At 40.2% G+C, this 21,457-nt stretch overlaps 2 protein-coding genes across 5 annotated transcripts in view; one reads left to right on the top strand and one right to left on the bottom strand.

Moving 5' to 3' along the window:
* The window catches only part of BCO2 (beta-carotene oxygenase 2), a 43,344-nt gene that overhangs the window by 14,877 nt on the left and 7,010 nt on the right, over positions 1–21,457 (bottom strand). Inside the window, exons 1-2 of one of the 4 annotated variants that reach the window (XM_032201795.1) lie at positions 5,665–5,842; positions 4,087–4,179 (exon numbers count right to left, since the gene is read on the bottom strand). The exons of 1 other annotated variant lie outside the window; for it this stretch is intronic. In XM_032201795.1, coding sequence (XP_032057686.1) covers positions 4,087–4,179; positions 5,665–5,770 — 199 coding nt within the window. In that variant the 5' untranslated portion in view covers positions 5,771–5,842. Of the gene's footprint in view, positions 1–4,086; positions 4,180–5,473; positions 5,592–5,664; positions 5,843–21,457 lie in introns of those variants that run through there. 2 more of the 4 variants (XM_032201798.1, XM_032201797.1) reach the window with 2 other exon arrangements.
* IL18 (interleukin 18) lies at positions 6,094–21,006 on the top strand. The gene is made up of 6 exons (XM_032201800.1): positions 6,094–6,142; positions 18,647–18,720; positions 19,652–19,660; positions 20,184–20,321; positions 20,546–20,691; positions 20,811–21,006. Exons 2-6 carry the CDS (start codon positions 18,654–18,656, stop codon positions 20,913–20,915), a joined length of 465 nt encoding a protein of 154 aa, XP_032057691.1. The 5' UTR covers positions 6,094–6,142; positions 18,647–18,653; the 3' UTR covers positions 20,916–21,006.

Consider the following 21,457-nt stretch of genomic DNA (forward strand, 5'->3'; position numbering starts at 1 on the left):
GTTATAAGCTCCAGTAGCCTGGCTTGCAAAGCCTCATCAACACAAGGATTGTTTTGGCAATCCATTTAGCTGCAAAGGGGGATTTATCTAGAAAGTGTCCAGGCTGTCGCTTTCCCTCCCAATGCTACCACCTCCTCGGCTAGCACAGGCTCCATTTCCACAGGTCAGTGGAGTTGTTCTGCTGCCCTGCTCCATCCTCACCATTAGACTACTTAGCCCTGAACTAAACCAGAACTGATGAAGGTTTAGGCACAAGTGAAACACTGATAGACAAGGACAGCGTGGCATACAGAAGTCCATTCCTGAACCAGTTCTAGGACAGAAGAAAACAAAACAAAACAAAAACACTAAACAAATTCCAGTCAGATAATCAAACTCCACCTGAATTTTGAGGGAGCGATTTGTTCTGGTTATACCACTCACTTTCACCACTGCAGATGCTTGTTCTAGCCTACCTTCTTTAATCCAAGTAAGTGAATTTACACAGGTTGCACAATTTATCCGTGAACCTCTGAAACCACGTATTCACACCTAGAGGAAATGTGCTGTTTCAGAGCAGGAGGTTATCTGTATAAGAACTGTGCTGGCACACAGCATTTGCCTGAGCTTGCTTCTTTAGGACAGCTTGAGACAGAATGGGTGTTAAGCATGCAGGAAATTGAATTGCAAGATCCCTTCAATGTAGTTCTCTAGCTTGTCAATCCTCAAATCCTTCTTTAGATCTTTAATATGGTAAGTCAGCTAGATAAAGAATTCAGGCTGCAGGGCTAAAGCAATTAACCTCAAACCACCAACATCCTCTCCCTCTTAAAATTCAATTAAGTTCTGATTAAATCCTATATGAAGCACTCAATCTGATCCCAACATGAGTGCTCCATAGTATTTCCTTATATAAGGAACAGAAGGCTTTTCATATCAACTGGTACCTGATTTAGTGACTGCCATCAGTATTTGCAGAAATACAGCTTTCGTAGGTTGAGTGAAAGTTTGTGAAGATGTAAAAAAAAAAAAAAAAAAAAAAAAGTAGAAATAAAAATAAAATAAAAAAAAATGAGAACAACATGTTCCTAAATAGAGATTTTTTTCATCTAAGCAGAAGCAACAATGGCATAACCGAGGATGGAGCAACAGAAGAAGATACTGGAGAGCAGCATTATTACATGTGTGGTGCCAGGAGTTGGATTTGATGATCCTTATGGTTCCCTTCCAACTCAGGATATTCTATGATTCTATGATATGGAAATTTAGGAAGATATACTTCACAAATAAGCCTGAACAGGACTGCCAAACACCTCCTTGGTCATCTCTCATCCCAGTTGCTCTCCCAGAAAGTTCTATTTGAAGTCAATCTTAAAAGTTACTTTGTTTCCTGGCTCTTAACTTCTGTTTGGAAGACTGCTTTAGAACCCACTGCCCAGGTGATAAGAAAAACACTATGAATTTACAGAAATAAGTTTTTAATAGGACAGATCCTCATCCTCATTATTCTGTCAGCACTGTCAGGTGGCTTTGGTATTTCTCCCTCTCGTGCGTTTATCACATGCTGTTTATAAAGAGAGCAATTATATCACTTCCTAAGCTAAGCAAACAAATTTCTTTTAGCTTTCCTTCTATTTCAAACCTGTCATTTACATGATCATCTTAGTAGTCCTTGCAACCTCATCTGGTTAGAATTCATCTTTCTTGACCTTGGATAGACCCAACTGTTTGAGAGATTTCTAGAATGCGTCTGAGAACAGGCTATATACAACAAGAACATGTACATTATTGCCATGTACGATCAGACCACAGAGAAAACAAGCACAGCAAGACCATGTAGTATCTTTCCTCCTGGAAAGTGATCAAAGGAGATGAAGATCCTGACTGTAACATGTGCTAAATGGAATGCAGTCATGATGTCCAGATGAGTCAGAACAGAAGTTTTCAGAAACATAACAGGTCATTCTAGGATATTTCTGAAAAGGAGGGAACAAAAAGGGGGGTCAGGAAGGAAGCAGGTTTGCTCTCCTGAGTTGGTTATGAAAAGATTCAGGACAAGAAACAAAAGACAAAAGTAAGCAATTACCTCCGCTACATTCAGCACAACACACACAAAAAAAGTCTCTTTCAGTTTCATTATGTAGACCACCTCATTATTACTGACCCCTGGTCAGATCTAGGAACAAGAAGGTTGTCTGGAGATTTCCTCATTGACCATCACCTACAAAGCAATGCAACATTTATGCACTTCGGGTGGGCAGGTGAATGGGTGCTTCTTTGCAGGGACTTAATGCAACCTACCTTCTGTTTCCTTCCTTTTGTGATGAATCATTATTTTAAAATATACTGAGACTTGATCAGTAGCAGAAAACAATGCCACAGACTAATTGGCATGTGGAGCAAGACCAGAAGGACTTAGTACAGCATATCTCTCCCTGTCAGAAATTGAAAGGCTGGCATTCATTCAAAAAAAACCAAGCTGCTACAATACCTATGGCAAGACAGTACAGCACAATACAATACAAAACGAGTACTTTACAGGATATTGATTTGTTGCGAATCTATGAGTCACTATAACTCTGTTTAAATTAAAAAAAAAATAATAATAAAAACTACACACACACAAAATCACAAACAAATCCATACCTGCCTAGCCTATATTCCTTCCCTATTAAAAATAAATCTGAATAAAACCCACCTGAGTAAAGTCTACCCTCCAGATTTAATCATAGTTTAATATTAAAAACTGCTCCTACTCTGAAATGCACTAAGCAGATAAAGTACAAACACTTCCTATTTGAAAGCACTGGTCATGAGCTATTATAATAAAGGCATATTGCCATCAGATAGGATCACTCCTAAATGTTTAACTTAAATGCTCTAAATGTTTAACATCTAGCTTCCCAAAAAGACACCAATCTCTGTAAAAAAAAAAAAAAAAAAAAAGACAGACTGTTTTTTAATATTGAGCAACAAGTAACTAAAGTAACTGACTCTGCTAGCACTAAGGAACAGCTTTTTTTGTGCCCTTTATAAGACAAAGCCACAGTTGTTCAGGCTACAGACCAAGATGGAAGAACTTGAATAAGCAACAAATCAAAGGCACTACACTCGCAGTGGTACTTGATATACTTGTTTGAGCATAATACCTGAAAAACAGTGCAAGATTTTAACCTGCCAGCTCAAAGAACTTTTTTCTGGGTTCTAATTTCCATGCTACTTCAAACCCTTAAAAACAGGATTAGTGTCTAAACTTAATTTGGCATATCAGAGCAGAGGCAGAGCCAAATACAGCGTTGTACTATTTCCTCAGATCTTTCCCAAAGACTGTAAGCTATTTCTGCGTAATTATCACAGCCTATCATTTTCATGTGCTGTTTCCATTCAAGTAGAGGTGTGCCACAATTTCTCTGCCTGTCACAAACTGACATCCTAGCATGGATTATTCACATCCAGAAGCTGTGAAACCAAGGACAAGGATCTTTAAAAAAAAAAAAAAAAAAAAAAAAAAAAAAAAAAATTTCTGTACATTAAGTAACCCATGTGTTTTGGGTAGAGCAGCAGTGAATCAGAAAATAAATTATACTTGAACAGCGATGGGTGGGTCAGAAAATCTTAACAGTGGACAGAAAATATTTGCTAGGCTTGAAATTGCAATCACATTGAATATAGCAAATCCACTTTCATTTTAACATACATATTTAAAACCAAGGCACAGGGGTCCCTAACGTTTGTCTCCACATGCAACTGCATAGTCTGACTCAGAAGGACATATAGGACCAGACCAGTAAAAAGAATGCTCACAGCTGGGATTCCTCGAGCAGAGGAACTCTAGCTCCCTGAGGTCTCACAGAAATTCAGAATAAAGAATAACTGTGCTGGAAATCTTCTGGCGCAAAATGTGGGCCTTGTTATCATCCCTTTAAATTCCAGATTGGAACAATAAGGCAAGCAAAATAGCTTTCTCCTACCCGTCTCCCACCCCACATCAAATTGAACTGATGTTGCTGTAGCTATTCATTTCCAGCCTTTGCCAACACTGAATCACCAGGGCTGATACTCAGCTCACCAGAGTCTCACACTGATTACTGAAGTTCTTGCACTTGCCTTGTGTCTGCTGGGAAGTCCCCATACATGACTCCTCGTTCGGTCTAGCCTGCAGGTTTCCCATTGTCAGGGACTCAGCCACCCACTTCCTTGCTAACAGGCAAAGAAGAACATAAAAGAAGTAACATAAAACACAAGGAGAAAGAAATGGGGAAAAGGAGGGGAAAAAGACATGCCAAGGAGAGGTAAGGCGGAAGAGTAACTGTGAACTGTGCATATACTTGCATATGAAATACTTGTTGATTCCCTAAATACACCTATAGAAATAAATACTTATAAATACTATACTTCAGGGGCCTTTTTTTTTTTTTCAATGACATGAAGGAAGTATAAAATTTTCTTTCTTCAATACTGATTTACATAGCCCAGTCCTTGGAACACTTTCTCTAGAAAGACACCACGAACAAGGAGAGAGAGTAAACTTTGGCCAGTCATGGAAAATATAACAGATGGAACAAACTTAATTCACATTTTCTTTTCTGATATTATCACTTTTTCACTCAAATGCTTGAACAAAGTAGTGCTGGGGAGAGAAAGGGAGGGGTTCTTTCTCAACATTCAACATTCTTACCTTTTAACTAAGTTGAGATAATGCTATATCAGCAAGCCTTTTCAAAAAGACCTTATTAAAAGTCGGAGAAAAATTGTAATTTCCACAAAGATACAAGAAATGACGCAAGGAAAATTTCAGGCTTTTCATGTTAATCAGATAATCAAAAAGAAAAATATTTACATTCCTATGCAGTCCAGTTTAAACACAACGAAAGAAGCAGGGTTCAGGAGAAGTTAGCAAAGAACCCCAATATAAACTAGATTATACAGTCATGTATAAATACACAACATGACATGCCTCACACCAACTTATTTACACATGCAGTGGAAAAAAAATCTCCTGGACTGTTCCTAAACTTGCATCCATGGACGATGTGCACTGGTGGCACACAAAAGCAGATGGGAGAGCCTTTCCAAGCTTTGGGAACCAACCCTTTTATTCTAAAGGGGAGGAAAACCATCATCAATAAAAACAAATTGGAAAGGAGAGATTCTGGTGAACTGACCTGCTCTGTATTATTTTCCTATTTTACAGTGGCAGATCTCCCTCTCTTAGTCACAACAAAAGACAGATCGAATTGTGTAATGATGGCACAAACTGCAGAGTGCTGTGGGAAGGCAAAATCCCATGGCACAATTTCCCACTTGTACGATCAAAGCTTCATTAATGTCACAGCCCTAAGCAATCCTCTCCCTCTCACAACCCACTTACACACCTCACAGCAGCCTCCCTTGCAGAGAGAATCTGCTGCCGACTGGCTTTCCAGCTCTAAACCATCCGTATCTGCTAATAATCCGAGAGAATCTGTGCAGTGTACTTGCCTCTCCCGCTTACCTTTTCAGTAAATAACAGAATGCTGGCTCCCAACAAACGTTTTGAATTTGCTTAGTTACTCATTCCTGATCGTTAGAAAGAAGCTTGCTCTACCGACCGACCTGTGCTAGCAGCAGCACTTAACAGCAGGTCGACAGAAAACCCCTTCCAAGATGATGGGATAGAAGGATTTGTTTGTTTATGCATTTTACCTGGAATGAATTGCATCAGGGAGGAGAGGAAATGCAGCAAATTAGCGAGCAGGATGCTGACGGCCGACAACAGGATTTTGGAAAACATTTTCTGTTCTGAAGGCATCAGGTCGGAGATGGTCTGGAAAGGTACCGCTGCCAGGACGAGCAGCGTGCAGCAGAGCACTGGTGGCTGCGGAGAGCTGCTTCAGAATAAGAGCCGGCAGGGAGGCTGCCAGCAGCAGCAGCAGCAGGAGCAGGGCAGCAGCGCGGCAGCCTCGGGCCCCTGCCCGGCCAGGGAAGCGAGCATCTCCCGGCGTGGGGCACAGCCTGCGGTGTCACAGCGGGGGGAGCTTCTCCCCTTGCCCTGGGGATGCAGGGAGCAAGTCGCGACCATTTGGCACACGCACTGCGATGACTGTGGCTGTTTTCTTTTTATTAAGTGGCTCCCAGAAGCTGTCCCTCGGTGGAGAGCGCGGCAGCGTACCCAGCACTCAAGGTAACCCACTGTCCTTCAGATGGGACAGATTACTACTCATCCTAAGTCTTCTGTTGCAAATTAAGCTGATTTCTTCCTGTCCTTTCTACAAGACACAGCAAACAGCTGATTACTGTCCTTTTTATTACTTATGCTATCATAACCTTCTCCTGTTTTCTGTGTTCTCTAAACTTAACTCCAGCCTTTCCTAATAGATCACCGTTTCTTTGTCCGTTATTATTCCTGTCTCCCACTCTGGACTCTGTCCACTCTGTTTTTAATTCTCCAGCTAGGAGCTAACTAGCACAGAGTAAAGCAGAACTACGCTTTTGCCTTATCCACTAACCTTTAGTTAACACATCTCAGCTTCTTTTTCCCCACACAACATCATATAGGCTGTAGCCATCGCTCTGCTTTGTAAGTAGCACACAATCCCCCTTGCTAAGCTTAGTGTTTTTCTCCCCCTTTTTAATTTTTTTTTTTTTTTTTTTTTTTTATAAAATTGATCTTGATTTCATGACAGTTTTCCATCTGATTGAGATGATGGCAAATTTTCAATGTACATTACCGCTAGCATCTGCCACCCTGCATAGCTTGCTGATACTTGAAAATTAATGGTATTCTCTCACGTCGTCCTTCTAAATCACTCACAATAATATTGAATAGGCCAGGTTTGATGCAGATCCCTATAGGATGCCAGCTAAACTGAACTTTCCAGGAAAAGTGAGACTGATTCCTTTGATCAACTTTTTAGCTCATTCTGTGGCCCCTACTTGCTAACTGTTCTTATCTATATAGAGAGATATATAGATATATATATCACGCAAAACACTGGCAGTTCCCTTATATCAAGGTATACCCCACCTATTGTTTTTCTATATCTATTAAGTTTGCTACTCCAATCCAAGTGTGTATTTGATTGTTTTTGTGGACTCTTCCCTGCTGCTTTTGAAGTGAGTAAGAAATTTGGTACAGAATCTCCACAGGATAAGAGTTAGACTGATCGATCTGTGATTCTTTGTCCTCATTTTTCCAGCTTTTCACCCTGATAATGTAAGAGACTCACTCTGGTCTTTGCTAGTACTACCTTCGTCACGTTTTCAAAAGACAATTCAAAGAAAAACCTCGAGGTTTTTTAGATTAGCTGAATTGAATTTAGACTAAATTTCATATGCCTTAAATAGATCTATTACTTATTCAATCTTGTATTTTTCCATTATGATCCATGTACCTACATCTACGCTATTTCAAGGCAGTTTCATTTTAAGTGAAAAGTCAATAACCTTTTCTGGGTAAAGATGATTGGTCCCTGAATACCTCAGCCACATCTGCATTATTTGTTGTTCTCCATTTCAGCTTTCAGATAATAGCAGAGCAATGAGATGAACTGAATACTAGTTTTTCATCACTTACAATTTCTGGATTCTGAAAGTACTCACAGCAAGCTCAGAAATGCAAGAGAATCACCGCCGAAAATCCCCGTGACTTCAAGAGAATCAGAACTTTGCCTCAGATGCTTCCACAATTTCTAGAAAATCCATTTATATTCTGTTACTGATCTGTCATCTTAGACGTTCTTGGTAATTTACTAAGGCACTGCAGCTTAAACAACAGGGGGAGAAGCTTAAAGAAAACGTAGTTACCAGCTGAGCTTTGCTGATCAGATTTGGCAGCTTTAAAGCCAATTAATTTTCAGTTCAAACCTCCTTCAGTAAAACTGGAAAGCGGATAGTGATGGGAGAGGTGCCAGGAGGACTCCATATGAAGCTCATTCCTCAGAGAGAGGATGAACTTTTAGCTTCATTTCAGAAGACGAGAGTAAGAAAATTGTTTTTTTTTTCTCCCAATAAATATTGAAATACCCAAGAGAAACAATAAGCCCAGGAACATCACTATCAATGTAGGCAAATTGGAAAACACCAAAATTATATTTTGTAATGGTTTAGAAGATAAACAGAGTATGAGTATTCCCACATACAACAGATATTGAATAGCACACTGGAAGGCAAGAAACCTTGTTTATATTTTTAAAGTAAAGTAATTATGGAAGAATTCCTTTTAAATGGGAATAGAATTATGTACAAAAGCAACCGGTAAGTGGGTATTTCCACTGCTGAAATGTTTTTACCTTCAAAAGAGAAGAGAGATTTCTTTTCAATGGATACTTTAAGCTTTCTCAACTTACCATTTCAAACTAGAACTTTATTAAACTACATATTTTATTTATTTTATTTGGTTAGTGGTTCTTCTTATATATATTTTACATAGATTTGTGCAGCAAAAAACAGAAATTTTGTTGTTCATAGCAATTTAGTAATTAGTTTTAAAAATGTTAATTTCAAAATCATACAAAGCTTTGAATGACTGCCTTTTAATGAGCATAATCACACTGTTCACAAGTTCACCCAGGCTACTGTAGCCATGCCTAGTGAGTTTACTTTTAACGTCTCTTCAAACTCTAAAATCCTTTTACTATGACAGAAATCCCACCATAAATACCGTATTACAAACAAGCAGTGTAACGTAATGAAAACCAATCATATAAGAAGTCACTGTAGAAAAGCAAGTCATCTTTGAGAGAGGTATGTTGAATTTAACTGCATTTGAATGTCAGATTTAAGCAGTTCTCCATTCTAAGAGGTGCAGACTGACTAGTTTTATCGGATTTTATGAAGTTTTTAAATGGAGCAGACCACTACACAAGTAACAGTACACATCTGTGCTCTTTTGAGCCCCTAAAGGAAGAAACTTGCACTATGTGATCCAACGGGACTTCTAAGTTGTGCATCTTATTAATATTTGATACTAGCACAAGAGCTTTACAGCCTATATATATTAGCCATGCAAACTAAATCTAATGAAATGAATCTATCTGATCGAAAAAAGTTGTACGATTTTCATAAGCACAAACAGGTAAAACACAGCAAGGCTCTTTTTGAATTTGACAAAACAGACATATTTAAGTCATGAAAGTTGCAATAATTTTATTTAAATGCTTATATGAGTTACTTCAGGTAGATTTTCAAATTCAAACACTTCACAGATGACAATTTTAAACTTTGCCTTTAATAATTTTTGTTTAGATGATTATTCTACAGACACCGAGTACAATATTCTAGAAAATTTAGCTTCCAAAAACTTCTTTTTCTCCCACTTTCTTGCATTTGAACAGAATTGCAGAGACCAATTACAAAATTACCAGACTCTAGTAAAATATGATGTATACCAGTGGTGAGATTTTTAAAAGTCTTTAGATGCTAAATATGCAGATAGTCATCTTATGGGATTTTAAGAAATTCCTAAGCATGTAAGGTGCTTACATCCGTAGGCACTTTGAAAATCCTACTAAGTCCATATCTGCATCTTTAGATACCTTGGAAAATCTCTTCCTAGGTGTCCAGTTTCTCTCATTTGTTTTAATTTGATTATTAGTATTAGCTTGACAGACATCACATTCAGTCGGGACTTGTATCTACCTTCCTTTCTGCCTTTTAAGTCCAAAAAGATTTAAAGAAAAAATTAACGCACAGCACTAAGAGAAAGATATATTTATCTATCTTATGCTAGCAACAGGATTATCTAGCTCTTTTCTTTTACATTGGCCTCACAATTAGTACAAGTAATGCTTTATACATTTTATGCTTCATCTTTTAACCGAATGAAATGACATGAAAGAAAAATTGTTCAAAAACTCTATAATCACCCTTAAATAAACTGGATATACAGCAAACAGTACTGATGTATCAAAATAATAACAACAATAATAAAAGAACAGTGTAATTCAAGATAGAGGTAACATTATCTTTCATTTATTGATATTACCAGCAAAGTTTTGATTATATGCTTTTATGATTATATTAAAATGACCATTTTTCATTTGAAAAGATGTAGGTATTGAAATACATATATTCAAATTAAGACTTTATACATCTTTATACATTTCCCAAAGTAATACTCTTAATAGAACTCTCCTGTTTCTTAGCTGATCTCTTCAATCTATTTATGCTCTGAGACAAAAATAAAAATATGATTTCAGATACATTCTACTACAATTTTAGCATCAAAAGTTAGTTTTCTAAGGATGGAAGTACAGGGACAGCCTACACAATGGGTCAAAAAGAAAAGATGTTCTAATCTGTAGAATCCCTTGGAGTGGTAGGATTTAAAAGGGATATTTAGTGCCATGTTTACTGTCACTACCCTATATATTGCATATGCTTACTTATTTAAAAAAATAAGATGCTGTTTAAATTGTTGAAAGTTTCCTGAATTAGAAATACTTACAGAAGATATTTATGAAACATTCATTATCACATTCACCATGGTTTTTACAAAGTTTTGCTCTGTATTTCTGCAGTCTAACAGACTCCATTCAGCTTTGCAGACTATTTGCAATCACAGTGAATCTCTGTTTCAGACTCTCCCTTTTCTGTTTTAAGTGGTTTTCTAGGGTCCTTGCTTCTTTCAAGATTCCATCAAGTTCTTGGACATAAGAAGCATCCATTGCTGCTCTCTCACTTAATTGAAAACAAAACAAAACAAAAATGACCCACAACTGAAGTTGAAATTAATACTGAAACCAGTAACTGCTTTTATGCTTTACTTAAGTGTGCAGTCTACCAATACTCAGTTTCTGACCAATTTATCTGTTCTCTATTGTAACAGAGAAAAGCACTTTTATTTCAAGATCTATGGTTTATAATTTTCACCATGTTTTTATATACAGCCACAGTAATCAATCATACCAAGAAAAGTTAGAAAGAAGTGCTGTATAAATAGGACAGTTAACTTGCCTTAAAATCTGGGCGTATTTTGATAACAAGTTCTTAATTTCTTTGTTCATCTCTGTTAAAAGGAAAAAGTAATTTTATTTTAACAGTTGAATGAATCTTCATCTCGACATCCCATTAATTAATTCAGTAGTTACTTTAAGTATATTTAATACATCACCAGTTAAAACCTCTTCTGGTGGTTCAGGTTCGTAAAGGGACTGGGAGCTCTCAGAAAAAGCCAAGTCTGTTTTGTCAGTGGAAGACAACTGAGGATTCTCTGTGGCTTCATTCTAGTAAATAAAATAAATTAATAAATAAACAAACAGATTCTAGGACTTGAAACATGCTCAGCTCGTCTGATCAAATTTAATTGAAAACAGCAAAAAGTTTCAAAAATATCTCAACTGTTTTCACAGAAAGCCAAGTGCTGGTTCCTGTGCCAACACCCTCTGTTAAGAGCAGGCACAGCATCACTATACTAGGGTGTGGCTGGGAAATCCTAGGATTTTTGCCTCTATCAGTAAAATCTGGTGCACTTCAGCAGTTCACTCTCGAGAGGCCCTACGTAACCATGTTGCAGTGCACACCCCATTTTGTTGATCTTCAGTCTGAGAAGGGTCCTCACAGAAGTCATCCTTGTTCCCCCGTCAGCAGAGAGGACAGAACACCTTGTGTGAGGGACCAAGGAGAGCCATGGGGCTCTCTTCCCCTCTCTGTGACAGGAGCTCGCAGCAACACCAGAGCGGCAGCTGCACCATGCCTCGCTCCACTGAATCATAGAATGAATCATAGAACCGGTTGGGTTGGAAGGGACCTCAAATATCATCTACATGTAGTTCCAACCACCCTGCCATTTTCAGGGACACCACCCACTAGATCAGGTTGCCTAGGGCCTCATCCAGCCTGGCCTTGATCACCTCCAGGGATGGGGCACCCACAACCTCTCTGGGCAACGAGTGCCAGTGCCTCACCACCCTCTGAGTGAAGGATTTCCTCCTAGCCTCTAATCTAAATCTCCTCTCTTTTAGTTTAAAACCATTCCCCCTCATCCTGTCATTATCTGATTGAGCAAAAAGTCGCTCTGCATCTCTTTTTAAGCCCCCTTTAAGTACTGAAAAGCTGCAACGAGGTCACCCAGGAGCTTTCTCTTCTGTAGGCTGAACACCCCCACTTGCAGTGAGCTCATCCCTCACTGGGGCTGCAAGGGTGAGACCCTTCCTCACACGGAATTGCTCACCTCCATCTCTTTTTTACGTTTACTTCTATTCTCATCAGATTTTTGTGCATTGCTTGTCATTGTTACCTGATTAGAAGAAAAAATAAATAAATATGTACAACATTCAGATTTTGTGAGCAGTTACTGAGTGTAACTAGTGGGAAATAAACCTGCACAGACACCTGACAAATGTGTGACCAACACCTCTGTGACCGCTCCACACACAGCACCTCGACCGCAGCCCTGAGAGGGCTCCGCGTCCCGGGGTGGGCAGCGGGGGCTCCCTCAGGGAGATGCCGTCCCCCCGAGCTCCCCTCAGGGCGGATCCGGGGCCTGGCGGCCGTTGGCGGCCGTTAACGGCCGCCGCGAAATGGCGGCGGCGGAGGGGAGGAGAAGGGGGGCTGGCTCCTGAGGCGAGGAGAAGCCGTGCCGCCGGCTCAGGCGGCCGCGGGAGGGGTGTCACAGCCCGGCCACACGCCTGAGTTATCCCTGGGCCCACGAGGCCGCCCGTAGGCACCGTGTGGTTGTGCCAGGCACTGGGACAGCGCTGGCAGTGTCTGTCGCAGGTGGCATGGCAGTGGGAAGCAGGGGCCGCTTGCGGGTGTCTAGGCCAGATGGACCCCTTTCAAAAATTTGGAAGAGCCCGCAAATGCGTAAATCTGAGCAATTACATCAGACCTATAAGACTAGGCTACTTCCAAGACAAACGAGGCTTGTCTATAAAATGGTAAAAAAGATTGCATTTTCCTTACACTGTAGGTAAACAGTGTACAGTTTCATTAGGAAGTGTCTGAGTCAGATAGTGTGGTGAGGTTGCTTGCTTACAGCAGCAAGAGGCTGGCCACCACCATCCGGGAAACCTTTTTCAGCATTACACCTCATGTTCTTAGACCAAAATGTTCAACACCATTCTGCTGCTGCCTTCCTAAACCTCAGGTTGATGAGCTACAGTGAAGAAAATAGTCACAAAATGTGAAGTTACGTTGGAGTACAGGGGACTTTTCATGCATCTTTCGTTTCTGGTTAAGAGAACAGATCTTAACCTTACACGTTTTATCCATATATCCTCTGAAAGTCAGAACTCAGGGTAAGAAGTGAAACTGCTGAAAGAACAAGAACTAAGCACTTCCTCAAAATAGAAGCAATATCCAATTCACTGTCATGGCCCACTTTGTGAAACTCTCCAAAAATATTGAAGAACCCTATCTAACATTATAAAATAGATACAAAAGAAATATGCCAATTAAATATTAAGTTGTTATTAATATATTAACATTTCTACTAACAGACTACCTGACTTATAATAAGTGAACTATGTTTTGTTTTTTGTTTTTTTTTTTTTTTAAACCACTTTCAGTATCTTATGGATGTGATAGTCTATGGAAAGAGGTCAGAAAAATAAAAAAAGAAAAAAGAAGTCTAAGCAATTACTATAAAAGTAGTTCCTGTTCCTTTAAAATTAGAGATATTAAAATAGCAGGAGAAATGAAAGCTTAAAACTTAAAATAAAAATGATTGTTATGAGTTAGACCCCAGCCTTTAAAAATGCAAATATGTAAAGACTAAGAGGAAAAAAAAACTCCAATTTGCTAAATGACCTAACTGAATTTTTACTATCTCAAAGGTTGAAACAACAGACCAATTTTGGTTAATACAAAATTAACAATATTGGCTGACTGGCACTGGTTTTTTGGTGTTTTGCACAACCTTCTGTACCAAGTACAATATTATTTAATATTTCACTAGTGATCTGCATGTAAATTTAAACTTAATAAAGAAAAAATGCAAAAGAATAAATAATGATTACAACATTAATTTTATATATATGTTAATGAAACAAAAAGTTAGGTATCTGGGAAAGAGAGACACAAGCAGTACCACCCCAATGGGGGGCTCTCCTGAATAAAGCTCTGGTTTCTGAATTATTAAAAATCAATTAAAAGTCAATAGAAGGAAGACAAGATTCGTGAGTATTATTTTAAGCCAACAGAAAATTATTCAGAGGGAGATACTTAAAGAAGTGAAACTTTTTATTTTCATTGAAAGAAACCAAGAGTCAATTTGATTGTACTTTATAACTTCAGAGGAAGGAACTATCTGTTACATAATAGCTATCGGGAAAACTTACAGGAACCAACAATCAGAAGCAGAAATCAGTTATATTTTAAGAGACATGTGTGTGTATTACTGCAAGAGCCAACCATTCAAGCAGAATGCCAAGAGAAACGATAGAATTACAACTGTTATATATTAAAATAATCTAGGTCTAATTGTTTAAATCAGATCTGGAGATCTCTTTGGTATAGGTTAAGGTGAACAACACACACTGTGAATGCCTTGTAACAAAACAAGAAAATGGAAGAGGATAATATAATATTGCTCTCTGATTTGAATTTAGTGTGATTGAGTGCCTATAAATAATTACACTTATTATCTGAAAGCAGTAGCTACCAAAAATTTATTTTTATCTGCCTGAAACATGAAGTTTTACTCCATGGAAAGTATATTCCAGTAACTAGGCAAAGAAAAAATTTGCCTCCTGAGAAATACTCTGCAACACCTGCATTCCTCTGCTTTTTATAATTTATTCTAAATCAATTTAATTGGTTTCTTTCAACAGTTTCAAAGAAACAATACATTTCTGCAGCTAGCCTGTGGTTTTTGTCTTAACCTGTTTGTGAGGTACAGACAAGAACCACAGTCATTAGTAAAATAGACAGTACTTCTATTTCAGAATTATTAGCTCAGAAGGGATATTGAAAGACGCCCCTTTGGCCTCAGAAATACCTCCTTCGGTTTAGGGTATAGCCAGGAACACATCGCCGACAGACGGGTACAGCTGCCCCGCTAAGAGACCGGCACGGGAACAGGGGAACAACGGCTCAGCTTGCGTTGTCGTCTGCTCTACCGCTTTATTTTTTTTTCCCCCACAGCCCAGTACTAAAAATGTATTCCCAGTACTAAAAATGTATTGAATCCTACGAACTATGCAAAATATCGGCGAACAATTCGATCCCGGGTTTGTTTTCTTGCTTTTATATCCTACCGCTCCACGGTACTTGCCGCTGCAGGGACCGCAGCTCCCGGGGCAGCCGTGCCTCCTGCGAAACAGCCCGGCTGGGGCTGGGGCAGCTAAAAGAACCCTTCCAGCCAGCACCAATTTATTTATTCCCAATTAATAAGGACTTGCGAAGCAATTCACGTGCTGGTGCAAATTAGGAGCTATTCATTCACCTGTTTTTAACTGTCAGCTGTATGTTTCTGGCTTTTCCTTTTCCTTAAGAGCTGCCAATATTTCTCTCCTGTGGTTACACCTCTACGGAAGGTGATCGGGGGGAGGACTTCGCAGACAGCAGCGATGTATTTCTTGCTGCTGCTTTGCTAAAGAGCCCGAGGCACGCAGCATGCCTTAGGTCCGAGACTGGCTTCCCTACAGCAGTCAGCGTTTAGGGGCGAGTGTGCAGAGAGGGAAGGAAGGGCTGCCTGCTGCCGGCATCGTGCCGAGAGCCTGGGGAGGGTAACTTGCTGCCGTGGGAACGAGCCCTCCTCTGACAGCATCGGCGTGAGGTGGAGGGACGAGAGAGAGAGAGAGATAAAAAAAAAAAAAAAGTTTCCTTCGTAACCTCGAATTTGCGTGATTGGCTTTCTTCTTAGGGGAAGTGCCACCCCTACATGCCGACGCGCACAAACGCTCCAGGAACCGAGCCCCCCGCCCTGAAATCCCCTCCCGCTGTCGCCAGGAGCCTCGGGAGGAGCGAGGCGAGCCCCGAGCCCCGGCAGTGCTCCCGGCTCTGCTCCTGTCCCCACGGACACGCCTGGACCCGGGGCCGGGGGCTTGGCTCCCCTGGGGGTCCCGCAGCCCCTCCGCACCGCTCCACCGCCCCCAGCACCGAGGTAAGGGCGCTGCCGCCCGGGGAAGGGGCGGTGGGCTCCTCGTGGGAGTGGGGCACCCCGAGATCCGGGGGATGGCTGCTGTCCCTGATCCCTTCTGGGGGCTGTGGAGCTGCCCCTGCCCCTGCTGCCCCCACCGCCCCTGCCCCTTCTCCACTGGGTGAGCAGGGATCCAACCCGCACCCTCTGCTCGGCAGGGAGTCCCTGTGCTGGGTTACCCGCCAAAACGAGGGCCATCTTTAGTCCTTTATCCATAAATCCCGCTTATGCTTTCCCCGCTGCTTTAGAATAATAGTCCTCGACTTCTAGGCTCGCTCAGCTACGTGAGGCTCGTGCTGGCTGGTGGCATGGTATTTCATTTCAAAGGCTTGGGTGTGCGTGTTCAGAAAGGAGGGTGCTGTCCTCTGCCATGAACCTGGCTGTCTCTTCCACCCCGACCAGCTAGTGCTATACAGGCTACAAAAATGAGGAAAAGAATGGCTCCCAAATACATTCCTTAGTGTGCTCTTTCTGGAGGGACAAGGAAGTCACCATGATCCTCCCCACCAATCCCTAAGGCTGACTAAGTTGCTCAAGTGTATTTGCTTTATAATTTTGTTTAAGTTGCGAAAAGGAGCCTTGGAAGTAAGCCAGATGCTCTGACTGCACAGTAAAATGATGGTGTAAGAGCCTGTTCTTCCCATTGTTTGCCCAGGTTTAATGCTACATTTGTCACTCCAGCAGCTAGCACAAGGGAAAAAATGCCTGGACGGGAAGTGGTAGGTTTGAATGGAGCCCTTCATGTTCTAGGCTACTTAGAACAACCATGTGCATTCTGTGCACTCTGCTGTGACTCTCTTCTCCCCTGCATAGTGCACAGCAAGACGCAGCTCCAGCTGAAGGCTTGCAGATGCTGGGCTCCCAACGGTTAGAGGCTGTGCTGCTGAATGTCACTCTGCCTGTTGCTGGGTGCAGCTGGCCAAACGTAGGGCGCCTATCACAAAGCCAAGCAAAGCAGATCTTGCAGATAGCAAAGTGAGCTGTTTATTTTCTGAAAGCGAAAAAAAGCGTTTTAGTAAATCTCTTGCTCATTTTCCTAAGATGCAGACCAAAACGAAACAGGAAGGAAAGTGGCAACCTGCATTTCACAAAATTCAGTGGCATAGAAGAGGACATTTTAAAACTCTACTGCCAGAGAAGTGAAAGAATGTCGTATCTTCCTCTGCTGTCTTTAACCTCTTTTTAACCTTTCCTTTAAGGGTAGTAGATGCTGTTTTAATTTTGAAGAGGATATTATTTTTTTTTAATGCATTCTAGTGTTTATTTATTAGATTTGTTGCTTCCAATAGCACTAGAATAGAGCAGAATTTCTGAAATACTTGACTTTACAGCCCTAGTCAGGTCACTCCAGGTCACTTTTGTTTTATTTTGTATTTTTTTTTCTCCTGATGCACTGCTGGAACTAAGACATGGAAAAGCCTGTGCTCTGTGAAGCAACACAGTCTGTTCAGGTGTATCTCTTTTCTGCCAGCATAGTTGGAAATTTTTAGATAGAAGAAAAGGGGTGAGTGCAGTCATAGGCAAGTGGAAGGGGTAGAGCAAATTTATAGCCATTGCCGTGCTGTTTTACACACTAACGGCTCTCAGTCACTGTGTCAAAAAGTTAAAGAACATGAAGTCTGGCTGGCTGTTACCAGTAGGAGGTCAAGGACAAGAACAAAGCAAAACCAAATTATTTTTCTGGAGTTCCTGGAGGGGTTGTGTCTTGACAGTAGAGGCACAGTGCAAGCCTGAAGAATGCAGAATAAAGATCAAAACCTCTGAGGTGCAGAAGCTGCCTGGACTTTAATGATTAGTTCAGGGTTTTGGTGAATGACAGGTGTTTTTTCTGAATGCAAGCATGCCTTTTCTTCCTCACTTTGCTCTGTGTCAGTCTTGAAAGAGAATAGCTGTGATACATTGGTAAAAATAAGGTTAAAATATCATAAGCACATCTCCACTACTGCAAAACAGACTACATCTCTGCTTCTCTAGGCACCTGTACAAGTCCAGCTCAAGATGCACTTGAATAGCTAATTTCAACATAAAGTTTAGACTCTTTGGGCTGTCCTTACAGCTAATGGAAAGACACAGGCTATTCTAGGGGGCAGTCGAAGCAAGAATAAGTTTTGGGCATTCTGCAAGTTCTTGGTCACCATTCCAAGTCATTTCCTTATGAAAAATGAGAAACAGAAATGGCCATGTGATAGTAAGACAATTTTTGCAGGCCTGAGAGAACAGAACTAATTTGATGAAATATGTTTATGGAGCTACTTATTAGCATTCCCACAGAAACAGAAAATGAGTTTGTATAATGTTATATATGGAACAATTATTTATTTAGTGAAATGTACTCTGGACCAGATCCTTTTTTCGTGTAACATCACATAAATCAATGGAAAGTTTTATAAAATAGAACTTTCAGGATGCTCTGTGTAATTCTAAATAATGGCAAAAGGCAACAGAGAAGGAAACCAAATGTCCTTCAAAAACTATTTTTCCAGATACAGTGAAATACGCTGTCACTAATGTGGTGCTGTGCATTAGAGGCAAACTCGCCCAAGAACTCCCTCACTGCACAAAGTAAGCATTGTTCCTAACCCTGAGCTCTCTTGTGTTTTTTGGCAGGGTGAAGATGAGCTGTGAATTGATGGTTGTGTGTGCAGTACAGCTTGGAGAGAACCTCTGCCTCTATTTTGCTGGTAATGATTACCCCCTGCTTAACGAGACCAGGTGTTTCTGGTACCTGCGCAGAAGATCAAAAGATGCTAGACAATTCAATCCTTTCCTTGTGCAGGCATCCCTGCTTCTGTAGACATGTTTGTAACCCCCAGACTACCTAAGCAATCCTCTAAGCTTATACTACTCCCACCGCTTTAGTAGTTATTCTTTGATTATGCAGCCAGGCTGCTCAGTGCAAAAAGCACCTGAGTTTGTGATAGCTGTCCCAGTGCAGTAACAGGTCAGTACCATACTATTGGTGAACACCGTAAGCTTTCACTAAATTTCTCTGTTTGAACACTGATGAAAAATAACTCTTTTATCACTCCACTTTCACATAATTTTCCCCTAAGCTTCTTCAGCTTGAAGTATTGTAGCCAAAGTATATGAGTCAGTGGAATAATTACTGCTTTATATAAAATATTCTGGTAACTTGGAAGGATTTTTGGCTTGTGGGTGGAATTGGAATAACTTGATAACTTCCAGACCTACAGTCTAAAAATGGCCTCTTCTTTGGAAGCAATCTGAAATGAAATTGCTGTTAGAACAAAGGTGCTGATGAATGCAGAATTGTGCATGCCATTTATTCCTTGAATGCAGGTTGAAACTGAATTAACCTGAAAACATTTTGCATGCTTCTTGGTTTGGTGATAACTTCACTTCTCAAATGACTGTTGGCTTCGCCATTCTATTGAGCATGTTATGCTCACAAATGAAATGCTATGAAGCAAGAACAGCTCAGTTTTGTGGCTTAGGGATACGGGGGAGTACAGCTCAAAATGTACAGGTGACTGGCTGAACATTTTCCAGTTTTGCCGTATAAAATTGGTTAGAAATCGGTTTATTTTGTAAGGCAGAGATTGACTTTTCTTTCTTTTTTTTTTTTTTTGTAATTGCTCACTTGGAACCAAGATGACGATGGTAAGCTGAAAGCTCATCATTTATTACTTCATAATCAATTATATCTAAACTAACCTGCCTGGGTGTACTAACACACAGAAGCTTTGTGTGCCTGAGAGAACAAGTTTTTAAACTGATTAATGACTACTCTAAAAGAGAGCTACAGCTCACTCCTTTCTGAAGTTGATGTTGCTTTATTTCTCCTGAAGGAAGTGCTTCCCTAATACAAGAAGCTTTTCATGTGATTATAATGTTGGGCAGAAGAGAGAACTGTCGCTTCTGTACTTGCATTAACAGAATTTGTAGCTTCTCTCGCTTGCTCCCCTGACTCCTTGTATTTTGGCAAATCCTTCTGTCTTGCCTGGATTGCTGAGGTAGAGGTGGAAAGAACAAGACAGCTTCTGCTCCATTTGATATTGCTATTCTAAGAATTTACTGTGCATGCTATCTTCAATTTTGCATGCTATCTTAAATTAAGCCTGTAGTGACCTGTTAAGATCTAAGCAGATTAGTTTTATTCCCCTTTGCTTAATATTTTCTGCAGAGCTGGAATGTGATGCCTTCTCTAAGGAAAAAACCCTCCATCGCTTCCTTCGGAATGTTAATAGCCAGGTGCTTGTGGTCCAGCCAGATCTGAACATGGCAGCTTTTGAAGACGTAACAGATCAGGAGATGAAATCTGGTATACTACTTTTCATGTCTTACAACCATTGTACTATTTCTTTATTCTAGATGGGCTTTTGTTCTTTGTAATCACTGAGTCTAAATAGTGAAACCGAGAGTAAAGACTTAGATTTCATCTATAAGAATAAAATTCAGCTAAGAGAGGTAGGACATACTTATGGCTAAGTTTTTGCAGCTCTCTTCCAAGCAGACCATTAATAGTTTCAAAAAATTTATATTTAGGCAGCGGAATGAACTTCTGCATGCACTGTTACAAAACTACCACACCTTCAGCAGGGATGCCTGTTGCATTCAGTGTCCAGGTAGAAGATAAAAGCTACTACATGTGTTGTGAGGAAGAACATGGGAAAATAATAGTTCGATTTAGGGTAAGTGTCTGCTTTTCATACCCTATGTGTAGGCAACATTAAGCATTCAAACATTCGTGAGCTGAAACAAAACAGCTCGAGTCTTGTGCTAGGACTGACCCATTCCCTTTTTTCCTCAGGAAGGAGAAGTTCCAAAAGACATTCCTGGTGAAAGCAACATCATCTTCTTCAAAAAGACATTTACATCTTACAGCTCCAAGCATTTAAATTTGAATACTCACTAGAACGAGGGATGTTTCCTGGCCTTTGAGGAAGAAGACTCCTTAAGAAAATTAATTTTAAAGAAACTGCCAAGAGAAGATGAGGTAGATGAAACCACAAAGATAACTTTAACAAGTCATAATGAAAGGTACAACCTGTGATTACTTAACAGTCTTAAAATAAAATTTGGCTTTTTAAAGAAAACTCTAATTCATTTTTTATCTAAAGCAAAATAGGTTGATAAATTTCAATAAGGCAATACAAAAATGAGCTTCTTACAAAAGGAAACCAAATACATGTTATTGGGGAAAAGAAGAATTATGCCAGTAAGACAGAAGCAAAGAGAATGACACAATGAATAAACAAAAATGTGCATGCCTCTATGGTCTTGTATAGTTTCAGCCCTAAAGACTTCAGAGTTTGTTGATCAAACTGCTTGTGAGGTAGATGTCTCATAGGTGAAGCAGACCTAATATGGGGACAGAGAGAAAGTTTAAAAAAATTAAAAATTAGTAACAATCAACCCTCACGTTTACTACACAGGCCAGGAATCTGGCCAAATAAA

Source organism: Aythya fuligula, chromosome 22, assembly GCF_009819795.1.
Source record: "Aythya fuligula isolate bAytFul2 chromosome 22, bAytFul2.pri, whole genome shotgun sequence".
In the NCBI taxonomy this organism is placed as follows: Eukaryota; Metazoa; Chordata; class Aves; order Anseriformes; family Anatidae; genus Aythya; species Aythya fuligula.